The 27866-nt window shown below is 37.4% G+C and overlaps 1 protein-coding gene across 8 annotated transcripts in view; it reads right to left on the reverse strand.

Annotated features, from left to right (window-relative positions):
• sept9b (septin 9b) overlaps positions 1–27866 on the reverse strand; it is an 88473-nt gene that overhangs the window by 29284 nt on the left and 31323 nt on the right. For 4 of the 8 annotated variants that reach the window (XM_024289995.2, XM_024289994.2, XM_024289993.2 and 1 more), the window contains exon 2: positions 20074–20748. In XM_024289995.2, coding sequence (XP_024145763.1) covers positions 20074–20748 — 675 coding nt within the window. The other 4 variants (XM_024289997.2, XM_024289998.2, XM_024290002.2 and 1 more) reach the window with 4 other exon arrangements.

Here is a 27866-nt window from a genome sequence, read left to right on the forward strand (position 1 = left end):
AGAAAAAAATTGGGGTTAATATTAAAAATGCTTTACATTAGTAATAGCACCTCAGCTTAAATAAATGGTGTTTTAATATTAATAACAGTTACTAAATTGTTGGGTATTTGTATTTTTCCCATATGAAATATTTATATACAAGTTTTACAAAACTTTAGTCATGCAAGTCCTTACTCTAAATTTGTCCAAAAAGAAAAAAAAAGTTGTTTTTGGGAGGATGGTCTAAATGAACAATGACATGAGTGTTCCACTCTTGGACATACATTAAAGTTCATGTTAGCACTTAAAGATCTGTTTGTGACTCTAAGAGCAGCAAAAAAAAAAAAAAAATCCCAAATTTGATCCAAATGCCAAACATTAACCCCAACAATAAATCTCACAACTGCTCCCACAGATTATGGCACATTTTTGACATCCACAGTACATTTCACACATTGCCTTGTAAGACTCGCACAGAAAAAAAAAACCGGGGGTTTGAAAAATGCTCCTGGCAGACTCGTCTCTCAGTCGTGTCATTCGAGTTGGCCTCTGGAGAATGCAACTCCTGGCTTAATGGGGAGCAAAGCAGATGGTGCCCCTCAGCGCTCAAAAGCAACCTTTCGCTCAGAAACGTCGGGGAGAATAGATAATGACCCGCCTCAAAGCACCACCCACAGCCTGAAAGAATGAGAGGCTACAAAGAGAGGAGAGGTCACCGAGGTAAGGGGCTCAAAATGAGAGTTACTACTGAGACAAACTGGAAAACTGTGAAGTCCTTAAACAAGGGAAAGAGAAACGAGGAAGCTGACATCAAACAAGCACTTCGGTTCAATATATACAATAAATAATAATTATACGAGAAGAATTCTCTCCTTGAAAACTCACTATATTCACATCATGAAACATGCAGCCAAGTAAGCCTAATCTCCTACAAAAGTCTTCTCTTCCATAAAGAGTCTCTGTTCTGGTGAACTTGTCCTCCAGCAAGTGTGTTACTAAAGTTGTAGGCAGAAACAAAGGAAAATCTGTTCAAAATGTCCCATTTACACATCTGTTTTTTGCCAGTTTCCCTTTTTTTTAAGTTATATATTCAAGGTTAAGAGTTCATGTTGTCTTCTCAAAAGACGAGTTTTTCTGCAGCGGCATTCCCTAAACCCCAAACGGATCCATGACCCATATTTACTTTATTATTCTGCCACAGAGATGTGGAGCAGACCGTCACAAACCGTCTCCCCGTCAAGCTGTCACCTCTAAAAGGACATGACATGTCTCATTTCCTCCCAGCCATGACACACATGTGGAGCAGCTAACGGGTCGAAGCCAGCAGATACGCGTCGCATTTGACCAAATAAAATCAGCATTTTAAAGCTTGTACCTCTCACACCGAAGTACGTTTAGAGACATTTCCTTTTTTTTTGTTGAGGATTCACAGGAATCACTAACATGCAGAGAAGGGTTTGCTCAGTCACGTTGTTTATTGTTGAACGTGTTCACACCTCTCCTCAACCTCAGCTCGTCTGCCTGCAGGCAAATGCTTTGCTCCAAAAGCACTAAAAGTCTTTTAAATGTCCAACAGGAAGTGCCTCAAATCTCTATGACAACTGGTTAGACGTGAGAAAATGATCAAACTTTGATTCAGGCAAGAAAAAGCGTTTCTTTCTAAAAAATCAGCTCTGATTGTCTTTTGATTTATTTTAAATGCGTTCCCTTTTAGTTATGATTATGCTGATTTTAGCCAATATCAACACATCTGCATCGTAGAGTTTCTACAGATCAGCAGGAGTTCATTAGAGATTTCCATCTCAGTTGTGACGATTGAGTAAGTCTGCCCCCCATTTCCCATCATCCCTGTGTTTATACGCTCTACCGCTAGCTTACAGCTCCTCACAACCCCAACCGAGCATTACCAGTAAAACAAAAATCACTTTCTAGTTTTGAGCCAAATATCAGATCAGATGAAGAAACAAAGAATTTGATCTATTGGTCTGCAAGTGGATGCATCAGAATAGAGCAGAGCAAGGAGCTTGAATACATAAATACTCAAAAATGTAATTTTAAGCCAAATTTTTTTATATATCATGGGGAAAAATGCCACAAGAAGATGTTAAAAAACGACTTCCGTCAGAGTTGGTCATGAAGCAGCTGACTAGAGAATGTTTACCTAAAAGTTATTTTTCCTCCTCTGGTGATTGAATCTAGTTTATCAGGACTCGAGCAGCTGAGTGACTTTAACCTCTTGTGGATGTTAATCAGTCTTTTGGTTGAGCCAATATTAGCTTCCAGAAACAGCCGTTTAGATGTCCAGTTAGTTCAACTACTAATGCATCAAACAAAACATGCTTTGCTGTCATGCTCACATAGCAACAATTTAGACGAAGCTGAACAGTTTATTAAAAAAAACATTCTTAAAAACTCTACCCATTTGCAAAATGAACAACAAAATAAATTCCCTCTTTTGTGTTTGGTTGACAGGATTTTTTAGCTATAGTGTTGGACAGTGAGGATAATCCATTACACTACTTCAAACAGAGGCAGATCGAGATGTGATGAGAGCCGAGGATACCAACACTTCTGGGATCCACGTGTTCCTTAAAAAGGATTAGCCGTGATTGGTCGGAGCTATTTTTCAAAAATGACCATCGAGGCATGCATTTAGGAGACAATGGGAGGGAAGGGGAGAAAGATGAGGAGAGGGGAGGAGGAAAGTTAAGAAAGAGGGGGGAGAACGGGAGTGCCTGACCCCCCAAACTCTCCACAATGGCTGAACAATGAGAAAAGAAGCGAGGAGATAGAACTCAAACGGAGGGTTTTCCACACAAAAACAAGTCAAATCTCCACCTCTATGCTTCAGAATCAAACACTCTGTCCACACCTGGCAAACTTAACAGCCTCAAATTCTCCTCTGCTGAATGTTTCTCCCTCCACCTCTCCTTCTTTTCCCTCAAAGAACTTTTACTCGGAGACAGAAAACACACAGAAAGCGTTAAGATAGAAGAACTCACCCAACCCTTTCCTCTCCCACTATTTCTACTTCTTCTCCCACTCTCTTCCTCTCTCAATCACAGCTCCAGCTGGTAAGGCTGGGCTGCTGCTCCTCTAACCCCGCCCACCAAGGAGGTCATGTGACCACCCTCCCAAGTGGCTTGGAAGGCATTCAGCAGTCACACCCCTCATTCAGAGAAAGCCGGTGAAGATTTTGTGGAAGGAAAGACTTTCTAAAGTGTCAAAATAAAAATGTTTTAATCAGCTTTTGTGTTTCTCCTAAACATGATTCTCCTACCTCCCTACCCGCTGAGTGTCCCATCTGCCCCCACACCCCCCACTGCTTTAGCTCATGGAGGAGGGTGTTAAATTATATGTGCACACAGAGAAGAGTTAGTCATCTCCTTCCTACCCTCAGACACACTAACATATGTGCCACTGTCCTCAAGCTGTGGCTGACCCATGACTAATGCTGCACAGTTTTAAAGCAAAGCATTGTGCAAAAAAAAAAAGATTAAATCAATGTTATTTGGTAAATTTTACTTCCTTCACGTGACCCAGTTGGAAACAGCAACCGTATTATCAGTCAAGCAGAAACTCTACAAAAAGCCCTCAGGGAATAACGTCTAAAACAAGCAAAAAAAGGGCTATTTGAATTCAATTTGGCCATAAGAGTTCATTGATGTTTCCCATCTAAACACCTACAGGTTCTAGGATTTTTTCCACACCTTTTATGAAGTTGAAATTGAATATTATCCTATCAATGTGATGCTCAAAATGCTGAGCTGTCGCTTTAGTTTAGCAGAAAACCTGGAAAGCCCAAAAGGCTGGAGTCCTCACTCACTAGAAACAACAAACACCAACAGTAGTCAAGCAGCATTCAGTATGTTTAAGGAATGCTGCTCTCAAAACAACAAATTCCAACTGTTTAATCTTTAACTTGAAACAGTTAAAAGCAAATAAAACTATATATAAAAAAATGTAGTTTCTGATACTCTGTCCACCTTTAGTTTAACATTTTTGTTAAAGCTTCAGTGGTTGTAAAATCCAAGCAAATGACGTTCTAATATTTAGGTTAACAACTCTCATTTATTTGGACACACTCTATAAATCTGTCCATCTTTCTTTTAAACCGCATTAACTAATTTTCTTAAAAGAAAGACTTCACAAAAATTTAACTTAACCTGTTTGACTGAGTGCCGTTACATAAATTACATTCTGGCAGCAAAACAAATGAAACCGGTTTAAATTACTGAAGATTACTGGAACTCTGTAATTGGTGCCTGCTTTGGAAAACATTTTTTAGCGACACATTTTGTAATCAAATTTTTAAAAACTCGAACAAGAAGTGTGATCATTCCCCATCGTTTTGAAATTGCTAACAGGTTTTGTAATTAACTCAGCAGCAATTTTAGTTGGTACGTATTTTCCGAGATCTGGCAGCTACGCGCTAACATAGCCAATCGGCGACTATTGATGACATCATCAAGTGGTAGTAACGTACAATTTTGAAAATATTTGCTATGTAGGAATTATCCCACTACTTACTACTATATAATTCAATATTTAGTAGACTATTTAGCGTACTATATAGGGCTTTTATCATTTTGTACTGCTGTCTGAATCCACATTTCCCAGACATCTCTGGGAAAAACCAAAGTGCATCTATGCTCACAACTAGATTGGCGAATATAGACCACAATGCATTGCGTATGAACATTTGTTTTTTTTAAATAATTGTATTTTTTTTTAATAAACCACCAGCTTTTTCAGCATCAAAACACACTAGCTTCATAAAAAGTCATTGTAAAATGTTCATATCGATTACATTTTCACTTTGTGAAATCAGAGATGTCAAACTCACCATTAAAAAAATGTAGCGCAGCTTTGGTAACAAATAAGCACCAATGAAATCCTAACATGAGGTTTGCTTAGAGCAGAGTAAATGCAGGTTTAACAGCCCACCACAGCTCCAGCCTGAAATGCAAAAACAATTTACAATAACCTTTCTTATGACCTGCATTTCTTATGACCTGCATCTGAGAACTTATCTTCAGTAACGTGTTATTGTTTCATCAGATAGAGCGGCCTTCCTCCCTTCATTTGTTATTCTTGACATCAGGATACCAAACATCTCTCAGCAAGCAAGACGAGACCTGATGTTTTCTCTGCCCCCCGCCCTGCATGAGGACAAACTTCTTCAGAGGGATAAACGAGTCTAAAGCATCTCTGCAGTACACGTCTTTTAATCAAAGAAAAATATTTTCCATGAAGCTGTCACCGGGCGATGAACAATGTTTTCACTGCTAACCTCGCGACAGAGCAGACCAGCAGCTGAAACGGCCATTTCCTCTGGTGGGAACCCAAGATCAAACGAAAAGTCAGCTGTTTGGCCAGATAAACCAGAGAAAGGCTGAAAAGCAGCTTTGAGTCCAGATAGGAGATGTGCCATGTGTGTGTGTGTGTGTGTGTGTAAACAATATCAGCAACGAAGGCTTTTTGAACATTTCTTTGAACATTGCATGTTTTCATAGGGATTTGAATAAATGATTTAGTCTCACTTCGATCAGATTTTGATCTATTTTAAAAGCTTTCCTATTGTTTTTTTTATTTTTATCGTGCAATTTTTAGGCAAAGAGGAAAAACCTGCCATTTTCCAGGACATAGTTTCTGCAGAGCGGCAGCAGGTTAATTGAAATTTGCCTCCGAGTTGTGAGCGGGACTGTCTTCCTGACTTCCCATCATCCCTCTGTTCATACACTCTCCCACTATCTTACAGCTCCTCACATCCTCAACCTACATTACCGGTTCTAAAAAAATGTTGACCAATATCTGAGCTATCCAGACGTACAATTTTGAGCCAGATGTCAGCTTGGATGAGGAAAATGAAAAAAGAAAATTCATGGATCTATTTGTCTGTAAGGGGATGCATCTGAATGCACTGAAGCAGGGGGCTTACAGCTCACCAATTGTAGCAACTACTTCCCTGCATAATGACATTTTCAACCTCATTTCTCTTCTCATACTGATTCACAGCTACTAAAAAAAAGAAATACTACGCATTTTTAGGCTTAATTTTTTTTAAATGTCTTCCGTCATCAGAAAAATGCTACAAGAACATGTTAAAAACACTATTTTCATTGGAGTGGGTCTTTAAATATGGAGAAATAAAGTAAAAAAAAAAACAGAAGACGGTTTAATACAAGGATGGCATCAAAACTACAAGTAAGAGCAATCGTTTTCGTTAATGGCAAAACAATATTGACGGCCCTATGCATTCTCACACATCACATGCTTACTTTTGAAGTTCTTTTGTAAATGTTCTGGTGCTATTTTCTTTAAAATAAACACTGGTGATTAATTAAGCTTAAAATATCAGTTCATCAAATCCCAAAGGTCTAAGATGACGCTTAATACTGGATGATGGGAACCTGTGATTGGCCCAAAGGTCAGGACTAATTGCTAAGGGCGACACAATCAGCGCTGAGCACATAAGGAACTGATTAGGCGAGTCACCTCCACGACTTAACAGCCCCAACGACACAACCTTTACTGCAGAGGAGAAGGGGGGGCGGCAAAGAAAGCCAGGAGAAGGAAGGATGTCAGGGAAAGAGGGCACAGGAAGAAGGAGATAAAGCAAAGGGAAGAGGAGACGAGCATGGGGGTGGATGAGAGAGAAAAGGAAAGAGGAAGAACATCTGGCTTGACTTGGATATCTACAGGGTAGATAGCATGGTCTGTTAGAGACTTCCTGTTGTGTTTTTCTGCTGCGCTGGCTCTGCTCTCCCGAGGTACAAATGGAGACAGCATGTGCGATGAGTGAGGACACCCCACAGTGCCCCCCAGGCCTCAGCTTCTTCCTGTTTGGCAGAAATCGCTCAATTTGTGCTGAATGAATCAATTCATAGAGATTCTGAGCTTCTCCAACAACTTCTTTAAAAATGTCTTTTACTGAGTGAGTTATCTGAGAGGACAAGAATATTATTGGGACCACATCGGAAGTTTTTAGTGCATCCTAAGGGAGGGTGCTGCTACATTTTAGCTAAAGTGACAAAAAAAAAATCTAAAAAGTACAGAAAACTTACTTAGATATCTTCTTTTGTTTGGGCAATTCAACAAAGATCGTAAGAAAATGAGCAGAATGAAATAAAAAGTAGGACATATTTCACAGCATCACCTTTATGATGTAATCTGATGATCCAATTTAATAAAAACTCAAGTTTGATTTGCTAATTTAGGTAAAAAAAATATGAATCGAATATTGCAAGTAAATTAAACACAGGAAATACTCACAGAAGGTGTCAACCTCATGGTTACTGCAAATAGAAGTCATATCTCGCTGTTTTGTCCGTCTCCTGCTTCCAGTAAAATTCCAGCTTTTTTACTAGAATTCCAGCTGCTCTTGGAAGTTTCACAGGTCTGCAGTCGAGGGAGAGCAAATCGAAATAACTGTCCGGTTTGCACGCACACCGACGGCTATCTCAGGACGTTTCGGAGCCAAAGCTTTCCCCTATGAACAATAAACAGAGTGATTCCATGGGAATCCCTGGCCCTCTCACTGCATCGTTTGGGAGTGCGGATGAATGAACTCGAGAAGAAACTGAAGAGGATCTAAAGTATTTATGCAGTTTCTTCACGTCTTCCCGAAACATCTAACCCAGTTTTGATGTTAATTATACCCCATAGTCACTAAATTACAGAGACCAGGAAAGTCTCAATTAAGAAACTCTGTTTTTAGAAGCATGAGCCATCCTTTTATTGAACTCCTGTTAGGTTTAATTGGCCTTTTTCCCTTTAGTCATGAATTCTTGATCCATCTGTCGCATTTCCTTGGAGCGATCTCGATGTGTGGTCAGATGCGTAACTCCTTCACATCACACCGACTGAAGGTGAAAGTTCAGCCTGAGTTCCTTCTGAGCTTAGCTGTTGATCAGACACAATGAATAGAGCTTAAACATTCCTTTGATAGAATATATAAATCAACTAAACCTATTGATGAATTAGATTGATTATTTTTTGGACCTATTTTTAAGGAGTTCCTTATTATAATTATGCTGTTTTTAGCCAAAAAAAACTGTTGTTGACAGACTTTCTGCAGTTTATTAGAAATTTACCTCATGCTACTTTAAGAAAAGTCTGTGTTAATACGCAAATATGTGTATTTCTGGCTTCTGCATTGCATTCATACAAGTTTTAAGTCAACTTTCAGGCTCTACGTAAAAACGCGTCGTCATAGACACACATTGAAAGGTAAACCAGTTGAACTTTCACCAATCAAGGACTCTGATTTGATAGTTATGTATAGATGGCGTCCTTTTCAAAACATGGAAGTGTCAACCGTTTAAAAATTGATCATGAAGAAGAAATAAATAATTGCAGTTTGTGCTTGCCTGGAATTATATGATACAAAGTATTTTATATATTGGAATAGATCTGTGAAAGAAAAATCCTGTAGGTAGATTTGTGAGAGTTGCACTTCTTCAACACTTCTTCAACTTTTATTATATAACACTCCAATGTAAACTTCCTAAATGATGAGATTAATGCCACAAGAACTTCATTAATCCTTCTTTTCTACTTTAAGAAAGTAAAAGCCTCAGAAATGAACCCTGCTCTCTAACAACCACTGTTTCAGCAGATGGTAGGAATGTGACTCAGAAGGCCATCTGTCTTTCTCCACATCCAGATAAAAACACACACACACACTCCACAATCACTGTTTTTCAATGTGTTTAGTCTCAATCAACAAGCAGTCACAACTTTAATTGGTAGATAATGCTGGGAGACATACTTTAGCTTTCCTTGTAAAACCTTTAACTGACCTAAAACTTCAGATTCTCAATGAAAAGTCCAAAACCTTATAAATATATATTTTTAAAACTTGTTTTCAAAAACATTTAATAATGGAATAGAAAATAAATACAACTTTATTGATCCCATATGGGGAAATAATATGTTTTACCATAGGTTAAAAATAGCAGATTAATAAGATAAATAATGCTAAAAAATACACTTAAAAATGTTTAAAACATCATATATAATCTAATAGTTAAGTGAAAGACTTCTTGGATGTAATTTACTCGATGTCTAGCAGGATTTTTCAGGGAAAAACAGATTTGTGTTGAAATAATAATATATAAGAAGATAAGAATCAAATGAATAAACATTAGCTTAGCTTATCTTGCTGTTGGTTCACGTCCTGTAATGTGTTTTGTTTTGATGTCAAGTCATTACAAGAGACATTCAGGGACAAATGTTGTGTTTGGTTGTAAGCTCAAGAAGCTGAATGAATGAAGGAATGGGGAGGAGGGGCTTGACTCCAGCAGTTTGGGGATTTCGGATACTGACGGAAAAGGACAAAGGTCTTTCTGCAGTGGTGGGAAACTTCTTTAACCATTGACTTCCCCCAGATGCTCAAAGTAAACTCCAGCTTCCGAAAGCCCATATCTGGCAGCTGAGGGAACTCTGTGTGTTTTTCTGAAAAAAAAAGGGCTGCCCCCCTTTTCCTATTAGATCCACTCCTCCAGTCAGAACGATGTTCTTTAGCGTTTCATCTGAAGTCGTGTCTGTGCGCTTTAAAAGAGCTGAAAATGTAAATAACTGCCTATCACTTTGATTTAGGGAGTGCTGAAACCTTTCATCAGAGAACAGATGACATTTCTACGCTGATAGATTTCTCTTAAACTTTCTGCCCCCTGGAGTCGTCATATTTTTTTTTCCCTTGACAATCATTTTAAATCTTGTAAACAATATCTGGCAAAAGTTCAGTTACTAAGCAGACATCCCTTGGAAGCAGCTTTGATCTGTCATATACTGCCTCCTGGTGGCGTGTAAGAAAGGCGCAATAACAGCGAAAGCAGTGATGAGAAGTCAGTTTATGACTGCAGGATATTTTAGAACAGAGACGATAGATGTAACAGACAACAAGCTCACTGATTTGAAAGAAACATGGCTGCTCACTGCTTTAGTTTGTGCTCCAGTGCAGCAGCAGCTTCTTGAGGCAGAGTTGTTATTTCCCCCCAAATGTGAACAAACATTCTCATCTCCTTTGACCTCATGAAAAACTGAGCTCATGAGTGAGGAAAAAAAAGTGGTCACAGTATATTGAATACTAACAACTTCCAGCTTTTATTGTACGTTTGGTTCCTGTTCCAGAGAGCGCTGACAGGTAAAGTGAATCATGTCGGTCATCTCCTAACAATGCAGTGTTCTGCTGGGAAACCTAAATGTTTCCACATGGTGACGGCTGCAGTCTCCCCTCACAGCAGGACAGTACAGCTGAGGCACTGACCTGCTCTCCAGATCCTAATTCAATGTGACGTCGACAAGATGTGCCAACATGTATCCCACAAGGCAGCACCCGGGTGCCAGACGCCACAGGACAGCCTCAGAGGTCCAAATCAAGGCAGTGCGAGTATGGAGTGATCTTTGTGCCATTATTCCAAGTGCACTGCTCAATGTTTTGAATGTAAAAAAAAATGTTTGCTCAAAAATACATGCAAACAACACAATTTTACTCTTGAAACTTAAAAATATGTGGAATGTTTTACTCAAGAGAGATTCTAATCCCAGACGTGATTGGAATCACATATGTGACTATTTCTGTTGGGGTATTTAGTCGAGAGGTCAAACCTTACAAATTTTGTGAGCTCAAAATTTATTTTGCACTTGAAACCGAAAAAAGCACTTGAAACAAAAAAAAAAAAATGTGTGCAATCAAAACAAAGTCTGCTCTTGAATCTTAAAAATAAGTGGAATTGGACGTCATTAAATCACGGGTCCCCAACCTCCGGGCCACGATACCACAAGTACCTGGACGTGGAGGGCACTAGTATCCTTACCCAGTAGCAGTACCATAACTCTAACCTGGTACCGGTTCGTGTCCTGTACCACGTTTGGCCCGGGTTTGCCATTTGAATCGGTTCAGCTCTGGTACTGCATCTAGTACCACATCCGGTACTGAGTCTGGTGCCAGGTTTGGGTACCGGTGGACCAGTCCACATCCGGTACTGCATCCGGTACCACGTCCCAAGGGTTGCGGACCCTTAACTTTACAAACAGCCAGCCAGGGGACACCCAAAACGTCCCAAAAGTTTACAGAGGGATCCTTAACCAAAAGTCAATGTGTGACAACTTGGGGATGAGAATGTGTTGATTTTTTAGTTTCAAGAGCAAACTTTGTTTTAATTGTGCGTATTTTTTTTAGTTTCAAGTGCAAAATAATTATTTGAGCCCACAAAGTTTTTAAGGTTTGACACTCAAAACAGTATCTGTGTTTTTCATGAGGTATGTATGAAAACGCGCAAATTGGATTTGCTTAACGGAAACACCACACAGTTTAAAAAAACCCCAAAACTTGTATTTATTAAAAAAACTTTTTGCGCTTGGAGGAAATGGTTTTTGAGGTGCATCAAAATAGCTATATTTTACAAAACTGCAATGGAAACATTCGTTTTTTTTTTTTTTCAAATTAAATGCACATCTTGATAGGAACTGATTGTCGTGGACCCTGCACAGCAGACACCATAAGCAGACATCACACAGCTCATCAAAAGTTGAGCCCCTCATTCAGAATTGTTGGATCCAAAACTACTATGTACAATCACCAACCACAATTTCCCAAAATCCCTTCAGCCATAGCCACTCCCACAATGCTTCCCGCCATGAGTAAGACGCCGACATCTCCTTTGATGGATGATGATTAGCTCTAGTGCTTTGGCAGAAATTTGAATGTTACTTGTCTTATCAAACAGAGAAAAGGGTCCAACTGTTTACTTGTTAGAACGTTTATTTTTTAAAACCGCTGAACAGATTTCTCCCATGTGTCTCTCTGTCTGCATCATTGACATATATAGAAACGGTCAATGGTCAAACTGCTGTGATGTCATCTAAATGTTGTTCTTTAACTTGAAACAATACTTGCTCACACCCGCCAGCGTGTTTTGAACGACTTATCCGTATTGTGTTTTTCCTGACATTTCTAGAATTTCCATAAATGTGTATGTGTGTGTGTAATGGAACGCAGCTACTTAGTGTTGCGTTTGGAATAATGGCACAAAAACCACTCCATACATACGGGCCAAAAAAACTGAGCAGTTTTAATGTTGCAATGAGTTAAAACCTGTGTTCTCAGAGTAAAATTACTTCTTAACCTATAATCAGAGCCGACTATAAAGGTCACATTTGACACTGAAGTGTGATGTTTCTCCTCATAAGCTTGTGGACAAGAATCTCTTCGCCTCCGACTATTTTTTTCGGGGTAATTAGCCGAGAGGTCACACTGAGTAATGGTCTGGGATCAGTCCAGAGTAATTACGCTGGGAGAGGATTGACCCCGTATAGGCCTCAGCCTGAGGGTTCACGTATGCATGTATGTCTGTGCATGTGCGTGTTAATGAGCAACAAAGAAAAAAAATATATACTAGATAAGGAAAGTGTGCGCTTCTCTTCTACCTATAGAGGCAAACTCTCAGAAGGTCAGTGCAAATTAAAGACTTCATGAAAAATCTGACAAATCTGCGTCAAATCTTTATGAAGGTTCAAATGGGAATCCCTCCTTTGTTCTGCATCATAATGACAGGAAGACTTAACAATGACGTTACATCTCCATACACATTCGGTCTCCACAAACAGCTCTAGCCATAACTGGGATTTCCTCTCTGCATTTGTCACTTGAACTAATGAAGCTGATAATAACCCAAATCCATCTCTGATGTTTTGCCCATTTTTTCTCTCTTATCGTAGCAAAACAGCGAGGCAGCCACCGAGCCGACTCACTGAAACTGATTTCAGTGATAACCCAGCGGTCCCATCACCCCGGTGATAAGGACACAATTTATGTGTCCTATCTGCTCTGTTGACTCAACCCTCCACCGCTGAAAAGGGAGGAAGTCCGTGTTTAGTCCAAACATGAAAGCAGCTCTCTGTCTCCAAGCTCTAGTCTGACGGTCAAGCAAGTTTTCTCACTCGTATCATTTACAAATCTAGTTTTAAATAATAAGAAAACAATTTTTTGCAAAGAAAAAAATGGTCACAAACGGCATCTGGATTGATGTATTTTTTATTCCTGACACCTCCAGGATAATATGTGGAACAGTAACTTTCAGCTACCAGCAGGAAGAAGATTTAGATGGTGCTACTTTTCACCATCAAAAGCCACTGCTGGTTTAAAGATGTGGCAAATTCTTCTCTGTCTATGTGTGCTAGTAATTAACGCATGCTGTCAGTTCCTGTCATGGCCCCTAAAAAAAAAAAAAAGTGCTCGGCTGTCATGTGGATTCTGAATCAGGACTTTAGAGGTGGAAACTTTAGATTTATTGAGTTTTTATGGATCAGGCTTGTTCCTGCACATCCCTAAGAATCTCTATTTGATAAAGATTTGGGTCATTTAAGGGGCAGGTCAAGGCCTTTGACTCTCTTTAGTGTTGTTTGAGCTCTTTCTGAACGATCGTAGATTAAACTGGTCTCTGAGTGGCGGAGTTTAGTCCCTTTTTTAAACTATTAACAAAAACCTTATTGAACCCAATTTGACTAAAGCAGGAATGGGAAAACCTGAGACTGGTGTTCCCGGAGGGACATCAACCCATTGGAACACGGCACTAAAATGAGAATAAAAGCCACAGTTTCAAAATAAATAAAAAAATATCCCAAATGTTCTGTCTTAAAATAATATATATCCCTTTATAATAAAAATCAAAGCATGTTTTTGTGCAGATTCCATATTATTTCTTTCTCTTTTAAGGTGAATTATCAAAACACTCCATGCATTTAGCAGCCAAAAATCAGCTACAGGAAGAAAGAAGCACTGCAGACAGAAACTGATGCAAAAATGTAATATTTTTTTTAAAACTAACAATTGAGCACATTAAATTAAAAATCTGCATCTTTGACTTTAAGACAAATTGGTTTCAACGAGTTTTTTTCCCCCTTTTTATAACCAAAGCTGTCCAATAATGAAAACCAAATAAAAGCTAAATCATTGGAAATGTCGCTCTCAACAAATTAATGACTAGAGAGTTTTACAGAAGAATGACAGGATAACAACTTTCAAAGAGATTTGAACTTTAAGCCAAATATCCAGTCACTGATTTAAAATAACATCTTTACATTAAATCTTTGTTTGAAACCTTCAATTTTAATACAGGATAGAGATAAAAAGAAAGTATCTAAAAAATCTTCTTTAGGACTTATGGGCTCTTGGGACCTTTAGGCTCATACATGCGTTTCTTTCCTTCATTTTGAATCTAATAGATGTTCTGCTCTCAGGTCTAAAGTTGTAGTAAATGTAGTAAAACTTCAGGTTACAGATAATCTGAAAACTACAAAGTCTTATCTTTTTTTTTGTCTAAACCTATTTTGACAGACATTGACATTTTTGTATCTTTTACATTTACAAAAATCTTGTTTGCTGCGAGTATAAATCCCTCTTTTCACTCATTAACTATAAAACTAAGTTTGAGTTATTGATGTTTCACTACTTGTTCTATATTGTGAAACTTTTTTTTTCATTTTTTGTTTTCTTGCTTTACTAATTTTCTTTTTTGGGGTATTTAGTTGGATCGCTCAGAAATTAGATAATTTACAAACAAAATGACTGGATTGTTATAACTGAAAATGTGTTTTTTGTGTGTGATGTTATGCAACTTCATTGTCTGGAGGTTGTGTTGTTTGCCATCATAATATGGTATATTTAAATAGGACCCTTTCTGAATAAATAACATTAAAAAAATCCATTTGTATTTAATAAGTAAAATATCTGAATTGCATTTCATTGAAGGACATAAAGCTTGTATTTGTTCTTTTCTTGCATTTATTTGACCCCATATTGTATCACACAACAGCACATGCTTTACAGTTGACAGTAAAACATGTGCTGTTGTTTTGAAAGTCTTATCATCACTTTGAATGCAGAAATAAGATCATCCTCACAAATAAAATAAAGATTTTGTCAGGTTTAGTGTGTTTTTTTTCCTTAATATAAGTTAGTTTTTTATCCTTTTCTTCCACCATTTAGCTATAATACTGAATGTTTTACTGAAAATATAATAGATTTGATCCAAATTCTACTATTTCTATTCCTTGCTGCTTTGAAAATCCCACAGATTTGAACAGTGTGACATCACTGGACCCCCCAAAATGACGCATTTGCTCAGCAGCAATCCACCAGACAATGTGGATGCGCACTCCCTGCTTTTTTCACAAAGTCCTCTCTTGTAAACATCCTGGTCTATCTCTATTCTTTGTTATGCTCAGATCAAAGTACGGAGGAACATGTGCTGGGAGACTGACTGACTTAGATCACATGACCTCAGGAGGAGGAAGTGCCCCGCAGTGAGGTCGCACTGCGGGGGGAAATGATCACAGTTGACAGAACGTGGAAGGAAGCACGGTGGACTCCATGAGCGTTTGTGTGTGTGATGTGAACTGTCGTTTCCTTCTGGAAAAACTAAATAGGCAGGAAAGCAGCTCACTGAGCAGACTTCCACTCTAAAGTTTATGGTAAAGCTGGGAAATAATCAAACAATTTCAAACTATGATTAGTAACACTATTCACTTCTTGGACAAAATTTAAACTCAAGTACCAACATTTTCTTTCTGATTAGAAGCTTTTTTCTTCCCACTTTTCCTGATCGTAGGTTGAAGCAAAGTGAAGTACGTGCAGCTTCAGCCTCAGAGACTCACCCCTCATTTAGACCCCTATTAGGGCCTCTCCCTGTGAACAAATGAGGGGCTGCAACCCCCATTCCCAAAGAAGAACCGTGCAAAATCCTCAGGACAGATGCAGATGAGAGATTAATAGTTACATGCAGCAAAAACACTATAGGAAAAACGTGACATAGTGCACTGAAGGCGCACAGGGACGCACACAGACACTGGGACATTGTTCAATTTCTGACAAGAAAACATCTGCTAAATGATAAACTGCAGTATTTTTTTATCTTTTAGCTTGAACAACCATGAAAACCTGCCAGAACAACATCGTGTCACATGGCCTAAAGTCAACAGGAGATTGTATCTTATCAAAATACTATTACAGAATACCTGGATTATACTAATTTTACCAGTACTAAAGTTTTCCTTTTTTATTATAGAACCATAGTACTACGAGTAAATGGGAATTGAAACCAGGACTGTAACCAATACTCATGGTCTTACAGTATTATGGTTGCAGATCTTATTTAGATAACCATTTGCTTATAGCACTATGGGTGGTCACATTTTTTAAAACAACTATTTCTTACAAGAAAAATGCTAAAATTATCCTCACAGTAATTCAAACAAGCAGATGGATATCTGTAAAAACGACAACAAAAAAAAGAAAATCAAATTAATTTATAGTTTTTTTTTAATCAACACTTTTAAGTTAGGAGGTTTGTGTTAATTCAGAACAACAAATGAGCACACTCATCCTCGATTAAATTTAAGCACTAAGGCATGTCTTTGCATTATCAAAGCATGGAAGACATGAAAACAAACGACTTCTTACTGCTGCAGCTTCAGATCAAAAGGTTTCTGCAGACCAGACATTCTGGTTATATGTGATGCAGATTGACTGAGGCTTGTATTCACATTCAACTCTTCTGCCAATTAGAAAAAAAAAACCGTCTGATTTATTCATAAGGTCTTCTTCATTTAGTTATTTTTTTTCTAAAATAAAGCTGCATTTATTTTAAGCAAATTCACACGTTGAGAATTTAGAAAATCGTGTTTTCAAAAGTATTTATAATCATTTAATATTGGAGGTTCTAATCTGATATTTGGAGTGGTAAGTGACCTAAAATTCCTTTTGGCTTTGATTGAGAATATTTGTTCAGAAAGTATATCTTTGAGAAGCTTTTGTCTGGATTTAGAACAATTCCACTGATGGTAACCACGGCTCTTCTCATGGTTGCTGACAGTGGAATTGTGTTTGTACTTATTGCAAAGACCCGATCATATCATTAATATTACAAGAACTGTAAAATTTGGATTTCATTTTGTTCATGTAAATGATGAGTCTTTGTCACATATCAGTCAGCCATGGTGTACCACAGGGTTCTGTGTTTGGCCCAATCGTATTTACTATTTGCATGCATTCCATTAGGTGATATCATTAAAAAAAGACAACCAAATAATTATTATCCATTGTTATGCTGATGATGCTCAACTATACTATGAAGGTTGTATGTTTTTTTATGACACACTGCTTCCAAACATTTATGTTAACAATGTTTTCATTGTCAAAAAGTTCAATGATTTTTACTAGTCATTGCAAAGCTAATTAAATATAATGAACGGCATTTCATAAATAGTGATTCATGACAATTACATATTTGTGCCAAATATAGGAAAGATGGTTACAAGAATGTTCATGAAACTCAAAAAGTTCCTCAGATAAAATGGTGTTGATGTAGGAGTTGGAAACAAAATAGATCAATGCAACAATGTTTGAGTCAAAGCAGAGAATATAACTAGAATTATAAAAGCATGTAACTATATTGTTATTATGTGTGGCTGAAATTATATGACAAATATCAAAACTATTAAACTATACCCCTTTATTTACAGTTATGTCACAATGATTTTTTTGCCTCTTTTATGGGCAAATTGAGATTAAACAAACAGATTTTGGAAAAACAAAAGCTGATTAGAAAAAAAGTCTAATTTGTGGAGCCATGATGAAAGATGAAACTTTGTGGTAAAATCCTCAGAGCCACTAAAGAAAATAGCTGGTTACTGAGCTCAAAAAGAAAACTAGTTCCAGAAGAACACATTAAACCCTCCCTCCAACTTTACACATCTAGTGCCTTTTATTTCAATATTTAAACAAACCTCATACTCAAACAACTATCTTGTACTTTTATATTTCTTGCAGGGCTCTTTTCAACAGATTCTTTTCACATGATAAAAATGAACTCTAGTTACTTAAAAAAATGATCAAGTACTGATAAAACTCAATTAATCCATCAACTTCCTGTTTGAACATTGCAGTTAGGGAAGGAATAGTAAGGATGTTAGTTTTGAACATCCTGGTTAGCTTTTTATAATCAACAAAGGTTTGATATTTTTCTCTGGTGTAAAGAAAATAGTTTAAATTCAATTCCTATGCTGACAAACATAGTGTTGCAATTAAAAAATGTGAAATAAATAAGGTGAATGAAGTAGTTTTTTTTATATAAAAGTAAACCTCCAATGATGTATGAACAGAACAGTGCATATCCATTTAATATATGGGTTATCCCAGCAAGAGTTATATTGTATTGTGTCTCCCAAAGGGAATACATGAAAAAACTAAAACAAAACAAAACAAAAAAAAAATCAAAATAAATGCAGTTAAATTGTTTAAAATTGCATTCCCCTAAAGTTAGAAAGACATTTTTTACAGGATTTGCCAATCATGGCCTTTTTTTTTCAACCAAAGCAAACTTTAATCGTAGTGTAGAAGTACACTCTAAAACACCAGAATTTGGCCTTTTAAACAATAAAATAAAAAAAATAAAATAAAATAAAATATCTTGCATTTAACCACAAATTAATGGAAACTAACAAATCTGTGCATGAAAACGCTTTAAAGATTTTTCTGTTGTTTGGTTCACATTACACCTTTAAGTGAACTCTGAACTTGGAGATATTCTACATGTAACTTGACCAGGTCCCCTTGGGAATCATAGAATACTAATGTAGCCTTGTTAGAAACAAAACCATCCTCCCCTCTTGCACATACTTTCCCTTCTAATGTAACACTAATTACTGTTGATGTGCCGTTTAAAATTGGAGCACTAAGGTTAGGCTTCCATCACATCACACAAGCCTCCCGGGCACCAATACGGCACTAACAAGACAACCACAAACACAGGCGGTCAGCTTTTTCTACCGCCAGCCAGGCCTCCAAGGACACAGCTTCTTGTATTACTGGCAGGCATACAGACATCATATTAATCAAACAAGCTGTTCTTGTTGCTGGCTTGTCTCTTAGTGAGAGACCAAATACTCGCTTCAGTCTGTTTGATCAGACAGAGAAAATCCAAACCAATTGTGGAAAAATGTGTGGCCGATGGCGTCTGGGCTTCTGTCACAAAGGAAAATGTCCTTTTATGTTGCCAGAAGTTACTTGCACTCAAATGAGCATCTTTTCCAGCACTGACGTGGCCACATCATAATAAGAAGGAGCAAAAGCTATAATGGGTTCTGAAGGTCAGAGGATAAAAGAAAACATGTTCTATGATGCAAACATAGAATAAAGCCCTCAAATGAAACACATTTAGTGATAAAATGTTTAACTGAAGACAAATGAATAACACCGAAATGAGTCTGTGGTGGCTGTACAAATGTTCTGGAAGCATCTTTGTCTTAAAATATATGAACTGGATATCTTAAGGATTTACTAAGATGAAAAACACAAAAATTAGCATATCTGAGATGCAAATTATTGCTGCTTGAAACACTGAGTCACTTTTAAATCGTTAATGTCAGATTCACTTGACGCAGACTCTAATCAGCTTTGAAAGAATATAGAAATGTTATTTTCAGATGAATCAGATTTTAAAAAAAGGAAATGGACCAAACATACTGGATCATTCAATAATTCCATGCCATACATGTTAAGGCTAGCATGTATGATCCTACTGTGATCACATATCTGCAAGCAGAAATGACCTTTTGTGTGACACAACTTGCGATTGGTTTGCACAAATGAGAGAAACAATTTTTGTTTGTTTTTTTTCCCCAACAGATGTCATTATCTGCAAATGAGGATGTCAGCTCGGACCAGGTTAGGTCTTTGGGTTTGACTCGATTAGATTAAAAATGCTAAAAACTGTCACGTTTTTGTTTGATGTGGTTTGCTTTAAAACATCACTTTTCAGTTTAGATCTTTAACCTTTAACATTAGAGCTGTAGCTCTAGAATTTACATTATTTTGACTAGAAAGACAAAGAGAACAAAAACTAATAAAAACTGGGTAGTTTTAGTCCCAGTGAACATAAATGACTCATTTAATTCCGAAAAATTAAGATTTACTTTTATTTTACTACTTTGTTTTCTTAGAAAACTAATTTGTTAACTCTTTTTTAACTCAACTCATAAGTTTGTTAAAAAATATATATTCGTAAACATTTTTAAAGATCAGCTTACTGTCAGGGTTGGGAGACTTGCGTCCAGCGTGGTTGGGCGAGGAGCAGCGAATGGTGGTGACGATGGTGTTGTGGTGCGGGTTGGGGTGGTGTGGGTGGTGGACTGCTGGGTGGTGGCCATTGTTCTCTACAGGAGCCCTGGTGATGCTAATGTCGGGTTTGCGGAGATCTGCTGGACTGGGGGGCTCCAGTTTGCGGGAGTGGTTCTGCTCGTGGGTCCTGCTGATGCCGTTGTTGTTGTTGGCCTCGCTGCGACGGATCACCGGGGAGTCAGTCGGGGTCTTGGCAAACGTTACCTCCCTCTTGTGGCTCGTCTCTGGAGTTTTGGAGTGTCCCAGGACTTCGGGACGTTTCAGGGCGCCGCTGCTCCCGAAGCGTGTGGAGGCGGGGCTGGTGATGTTGTCCACCTGCTTGCTGGGGGATGAGATGTCGATGGAGAGTTCGGACCGGCGTGACACGGGCTCGGGGGTTTTGGAGCCGCCTCCCCCCATGATGGAGCGCGGCTGGGTGTAGTTAAGGTTGTTGTTGTTGGTGGCAGTGCTGGCAGTGCCCAGGTCGCGGTAATAGATGCTGGTTGGAGACATGGCGTTTCGGTGAGGGGAGTTGGTGGACCGACGGGAGCCGGGTGAAGAGTGAGAAGTCTCAACATCTTCCACCTCGAAAGACCTTTTCAGGGCTGCATGGAATGAAAAAAAACAACATATAAAACATTGGAGTTAGTTTTCTTTTTAGATTTATATAAATATCTTTCAGTTATTTTGGCTATGACGGAATGCAGTGAACAACTCTGAGTCAATCCACCCTCAGAAAAGTTTAACATAGTTAATCTGAGCGAAATTAACATGTATCAATCAATCAATCAATAATTATCTATATAGCACCTTTAAAGGCAGGAGTAACCAAAGTGCTGAACATAAAAAGTATAAATAAAATGATTAAACAATAAAGTACTAAAAGAAAGAAACAAACAAAAAACAATAAAACAGTAAAAATAAAACTAACAAAAATGTATGTAAAATTGACAATGTGCAAGAAAAAACTTCAGTTCTGGATGCAGGTATTTAGTAAACTCCTTGCGAATAGTCACTTTTTTATTCAAAATGTCTCAAACTAAAATAAAATTGTCTTTAAATTACATGATTGCAATAAAAAGTTGAATTAAAGTGTTTAATAAATCATTAATTTTCATCTATACAAAACTAAAAGCTGGGGTCTTTGAACTCTGCCCTGTGGCACTCCTGCAAAACATGTATTAACCAGGGGTCAAATTAACCTCAACATAGACTAATATCTAATTCTCATGTAAAATTCTACTTGATTTAACATGTTTAGAAGTCGCTGCGTGCAGTTTCTGCCAAATCAAATTCTAGTTGATACATTTTCATGCATTCAAAAGATTTTATTTCTTTTTGGGATGACTATTTTCATCAATATTTGCAATTATTTGTTGAAAAATAATGTGTGTGCTAATGGGGTTTGTTAACTAAAATAAATAAATAAATAATTTCCATTAACTATGCAAACGATGTTACAATGGACTCAACTGCTACTGATAAAACATTTTAAATATAAGAACGATGTAATAAACATTCATTAATGTAAATATATAACAAAAAATGTATTCAATGAGAAGTTTCTGCGATCATGAATAACCTAAAAGAAGAAAAATACATTTTTTAATATTTTTTTCAGTATTTCAAGAACATCAGACTGTTGAATTTTTCATCAGATCCACAAAAAAGGATTAAATAACCTCTGTTTGTTGTGTATTGTTAATTTTCCTCACAGACAAATTCATGCCTCCAGACGGTTGCTTCTATAAAGAAAGAACAGCATCATAAAACAATAATCAAAAGATCACGCTGACTTTATGAGCAGTGTAACCACTTCACAGTTTTTTTGGAAGGCAAAATAAAATAGTAAGCTGTGGGTGGAAGTGGTGGAGCAGAAGCGACTGTGGTGGCACGCAGTAACAAACAAACTTCTCCACATTCTTTAAAAAAATATATATATATAAATATGTTGGATGTCACAGCTGTGGTTGATTTGCTTGTACTAAGAAATCAGTCGAGCTAATTTGCTGATGGTTTTGGGCAGAGACGTTTCATGACCTCTGCTTTTTTTGTTGTTGTTAATTTGACAAAATGAGCAATTAGACTGAGGCGCATCATCCTTAAGCAGTTTTCATGTTAGGAAATAGCGGAACGGTTGAAGATGAAAACACTGAGGGACGGAATCACCTTCTGGGACTGAACACACTTGGCTGAAAGTCAACTTGAATTTGATTTCCGCTGAGCCACGCACCAAAGCCAGTGGCCAAGAAAGGGCATCCCAACTCCACGCAAAGTCCACCAACGCACACCCAAAACTTCAGAACACAGTGTTGATTATGTGATCCGCTTGTGGCTCGAGGTTGGGCTCCACTATGTGCATCTGTTTTTTCGTCTTTGTGGCTGAGTTCATAAAGCTTTTAAAAACCTCTAAACATGCATCACACAACTATGCGTTTATTTTTAAGAATCTTCGTCCAGTAGGAGGAGATTGTAATCCAGCATCTCCTCTTTTAAATTATAACTGTTTGGACAAAAACTCTAATACACCGTCTGCAAACACACGCCTATAGAACAAATTGTTCTGCTTCAGAAAACCCTCCTAAAATTCACTTGGTGTCAGAATTGTTCCTGGTGGGTTTGACTCAGACACAAAAACAAGTTTTGGTCAAGTAGGATAAAGTATCTTTTACACTCAAACTGCTTTCTAATAATCTGACAGAACCAGAACGGGTCAAAGTTCTGGGTGAATGAGTCGCCTGGAGTTTTACACCAAGATTTTCCTGGGAGAAATTACGGTTAGATCCAAACAAATGGTTGATTTCCAAGTTCTGAACAATATAATATGCTGTCATCCTATAACTAAGGGATTCAGTAAGAGGTTTGCTTCCTTCTCTGCACCCTCATGTGCTGAAGTGTCTTTAGGCAGCAAGACACTGAACCCGCTGACACTAACTATCACATTGTGTGTGAATGAGACAGTAAAGAGCTTTGGAACTCTGAAGAAAGTTGAAAATAAGTACATAACCTAAAATAATGGCGTTTTTACTCTTGGAAAGTTGAGAGACAACAAAGTATATAACAGCAATAATTTTAAAGTTATGCATTGCCATGCTTTGCCATAAGAAATATTTATAAATTCAAATTTGTCATCACGATTCTATTTTTATTTATATTTATTTTGCTAACTTCTACATTGGAAAATGTTTTGGAAAAAATGAAAAAAATTGTAGAAGTTCTGTTAAAGATTTCTGTTCACTTTGGTTTTGCAGTCAAGAATATTAGCTGAAACTTTTTTTTTATTAAATATACAGAGTGAGTAAAAAAGTATTAGAAATAAATATTCTTAATTGGGTAATTAGAATTTTTATTCCCCTTATGAAAATGTTCATTCATATGCACAGTGTTCATTCATTCATTCTTATAAGCAGATTTTAAATCACATCTTAATGACCATTCTAAAGTTGAATGCTGCTGTCACACAGTGCAATGATTTTAGAGTTTTATAGTTTTAGATTGTGATTTTTATTATTATTATATTCATTTTATTTATTGTTCTTGTAACCTTTTCTTTTCCTTTCTCAAAAGGTCATGACTTTTGTCAGGCCACAGTTGTAATTAAGAACATTGTTCTTGATCTGTCTTACATGGATAAATGAAGGTTAAATACAATTAATGAAAATAAAATAAAATTCAATAATTCTCACGTATTTTACCATGTAAAAATGTAGTATCACAGGCATATATTTGCGCTAAACTAATAAAAACATCTCCCCACATTCCTCCACTGCATATCGCTGCTCAGCGTGCAGTATCTCGCCCTGTCTCCAGTGGGGATGATAATACGGCTCACACAATGCAACTCATGATTAGTGACAGCAGAAAACCCAGGCTGCTGTTCACAGTTGGTGTCCAAATGCGGGCCAGGTGCCGGGTCAAGCCGCCTCTTTATCGTCGGTGTCACCGTTAACCCTCAAGGACACAAACACTCCGTATCGTTTTAAACCAGATGCACTAATGAGGGAGTTGCCAGGAGTTTGGAGGGAAAAAACAAAACAAGGAGATAAAGACAAAGGATGGAAAGTAGGAGAGAGAAACGATTTTTAGTCGTTTTAATTTATTCAAAATGTGACTCTTTTGCACCAAGAAAAATGTCTGTGTTCATTTAATATAATTGTTAGTGAGTTTTCTTAGTTTGTAAATTAATTTCAAGTTGAGCAAAAGTAATTGCCCAGATATAACAACTTACATTTTGGGAGTAATATAACAATTTTTAATTTAAAATATATTTTGATCTACTTTAAAATGTTTTCCAGCGCTTTTTTCATTATGACCATTTTTAGCCACAAAAAAATGTTGCTTCCTCTGACATATTTTTGTGCAGAATGGCAGGATTTTATTAAAAATTCACTTCTGAGTTGTAGGAGGACTGTTAGCTTGGAAGTAACCCTCGGATGATATCCCATCATCCCTTTGTTTACATTCTCTCCAGCTAGCTAACAACCCCATTTACCATTAGCGGTGTGACAAAAATACCGAGCAATATCAAAACTTTCTGGTCTTACAACCGAGAAAATTGAAGACGCCAATTGGATCTATTTCTCTGTGAGTAAATTAACCGGAATGGAGCGGAGCAGGACGACTTTGGCCCACCAGTTTTTCTTGCTTCTTCACAAAAGAGAGCTGTGATTTTCCCTCTGCTTCTGATTCATCCCGATTTTAAAAAGAAACACTCAAATGTGATTTTAATCTTATATTCCGCCATCATGAGAAAAATGCTACCAGAACTTCATAGTAGTGGGTCTTTAATACATCAACATTTTCTGGTGCTCTTGGCTGTCAAAATAGAGCCAACAAAATTATCCACTGGATAAATCTGTTTTTTAAATGCTAAAAGACTGCTTAAGAAAAAAAGTAATGCACATTTTTATAGCGCTCTTCCCTGAAAAGAATTCCACAGTGCTCAGAAACAGGCTAAAACGATCAACTAAACAGGAAATTATAATATTACACTAACATGAAAGCACACGTTTAGCTAAAATCCAGTTGAAATAAAATGGTCTTTGGATGCGTTTTAAACATCTCGGCTGAGTCAGTGGACCGTATAGATACAGAGACGGTGCGTTCCAGAGTTTGGGCCTCATTGCATGTAATGTTCAATCCCCTCTGGTTTTAAAATGTGTGTGAGGGACACCCAATAAAACTGACCCGATGATCTAAGAGTACAAGAAGGTTTAAGGAATCTGACAAGCTCAAAAATATAATGATGTAGAGATCCAAAAGGAAAGATTTAAAATGAATGATAAACGTTTTAAAAAGATGGTATGTCCTCTTATGCTGGCGTGAATTAAAAGATGTGCAGCAGAGTTGTGACCGGCCTAAAAGTGGTGACGTTCCTTTGGGCTTAAATATAAAAATAAAAAATAAAAAAATACCCTTGCAGTAATCTAGGTGGGATGAAACGATGGCATCAATAATCATTTTTAGTTCTGCTTTAGATACCAGCTGAATTGTTCCTCAGCTAGAACAGAAAACAGTTCCTGGTTAACATGTTAATGTGGCGACTGAGCAACATTACCGAGTCAAACATGAAGCCGACGTCTCAAAGGCTTTTCTAGCCACAAAACTATAGGTTAATACAAAAAAAGATAGAACATGTTAGTGTAGCTGAAGCTAGTTGTAAAAAATGTATATAATAACAAAATTTACAGGTATTTACAAACTACCTTGCAATCCAAAATGCTAAGCCCAGAATGTGACTTACGACACAAATAATTCCCCATATTGTGCTGCAAAAACAAAGAGAAGTCTCTTATCCTGAGGTAATTCTTCAAATGCAAAGTTCAGCATTAGAATTAAAGGTCTCCTTAACCAGTGACCTTTTCATGTCAAAATTAACTACTCCCAGGTTCAGTCTATCAAGAGACCTGTAGGGGGTTGTCACAAGAGAGTTATTCTTCATTTGTTCTAATATTAAAATGTCTTGACTTTACATTTTATATGATCATGAGCTTATCTTGACCTTACTAGTCTTAACAATTGTCAGGATTCTTTTCCCCCATTTTGTTTATTTTTTTGAAAGAAATTAAAAAGATGGATGTGACAGTAGAGCAGGAAAATTGGTTGAAACATGTAGCAATTTTCTAAATAATGACCCAATCCAATAAAATAGTGTGTTTTTAGCATGTTCTTGTAGCATTTTCTCATGATAGAGGACATATGTAAAAAAAAAAAATGAAGATCAAAATTGCATTCCTGAATATATCTTTATTCAAATCATGGTGAATCAGTAACAGATTAAAAAGATGCCATTTAAAAATAGTTCTCAATCGTGATGCAGTAAATTAAATAGGTGGGCTACAAGCTCCCTGCTCCACTCTATTCTGATGCATTTCCTTGCAGATAAATAGATTCATGCATGTCTCTGTTTTCCTCGTCTGACCTGCGTCTGGCTAAAAACTGTATTGCCTGATAGCCATTGCCCGCCATTTTTGTCCTCCGCAATTGTTATCTTGGGGTTGTGAGGAGCTATAAATTAGTGGGATAGCATGTAAGGGGATGATGGTATATCCACTGAAGCTTACTTCCGTGCCAAAGGTTCTGCTTCCAACTCAGAGGTAAGTTTCTGGCGAACTCCTGCCCCGCTGCACATACTTTGTCCTAAAAAGGTTTTGATTTTGGCTATACATGGCAAAAACAATCATTAGAAGACCATTGGGAAAACAAAATTACAATAGATCAACATACTTTAAGCTGTAGAACCATCTGTTAGCTGCTCTGACCAAGAATGATGTCAATAAAAAAAGAGTTCTACTAGATGCTTCAAAGAAATAGTAAAACTCTCCTTTATTGCTGCAAAGCTTCAAATGAGGAACAGATGAGTGATGTGCTAAGTTTGCAATCGCAGCAAATAATCTGAAAATGCAAAGAATGAGCATGAATGTATTGTGTAATGAATTGCACAAGAAAAAGGGAAGGTTGAGATCGATTTAAAAAGGCAAGGCAGCATTGTTTTTTGACACCCAAAGGGCTTTGGACACATTAAAACTAAGACTAAAGTTATTATTTGAAGACAAAAAACAAAAAACAAAAAAATGAGAGAGAGTAAAGGACTGATTGGACATTAGCTGAGGCTAACTTTGTCCCACCCACAACTCCGACTTTTATTCATGAATTAAATCAGAATAACTTTAAGCAAATGTGAAAAATATCAGAGAAATGTAGCTGCTTTCTGCAACCACAGCACCTAAGTGGACATGGTCATTCTGGGAAAAACATGACCAAACCTCTCAACTGACAGCACAAGGCCAAACAACAAAGGCTGAAATTTCAAACTCTGGTATTTTGCTGGGTAAGAAAACCCCTAATGCTATGCTGTCAAACACACATTTCCTTCTGCTGCCCACTGATGGCGTTAAGTTTGCTCACAGCACTGCAGTTCACCGTCTTAGATTTACTGCAGGTTTCCCGAATGGTTTGGCTGATAATCTGTGCAAAATGAACCGGTGGGAGGGAGTGCTGCGGCTGTTTGCTGAAGTCGACTCAAACGAGAACTAAAATGAGCCAAAAAAGTTCTCTTTTTTAAGCCTTGATGTTCACTTCATAGATGACAGGAACCTTAATCACAATAAAGAGGAAACTTTGATGAAGAAACACACGTCTGACAGGAAGCGAGTGTTAGCAGAGAGTGCCTAGCAACAACGAGTGATGCATAAAAAAGTATCCAGAGTGAATAACTGGAGCT

The sequence above is a fragment of the Oryzias melastigma genome, linkage group LG1 (genome assembly GCF_002922805.2).
Source record: "Oryzias melastigma strain HK-1 linkage group LG1, ASM292280v2, whole genome shotgun sequence".
Lineage (NCBI taxonomy): Eukaryota > Metazoa > Chordata > Actinopteri > Beloniformes > Adrianichthyidae > Oryzias > Oryzias melastigma.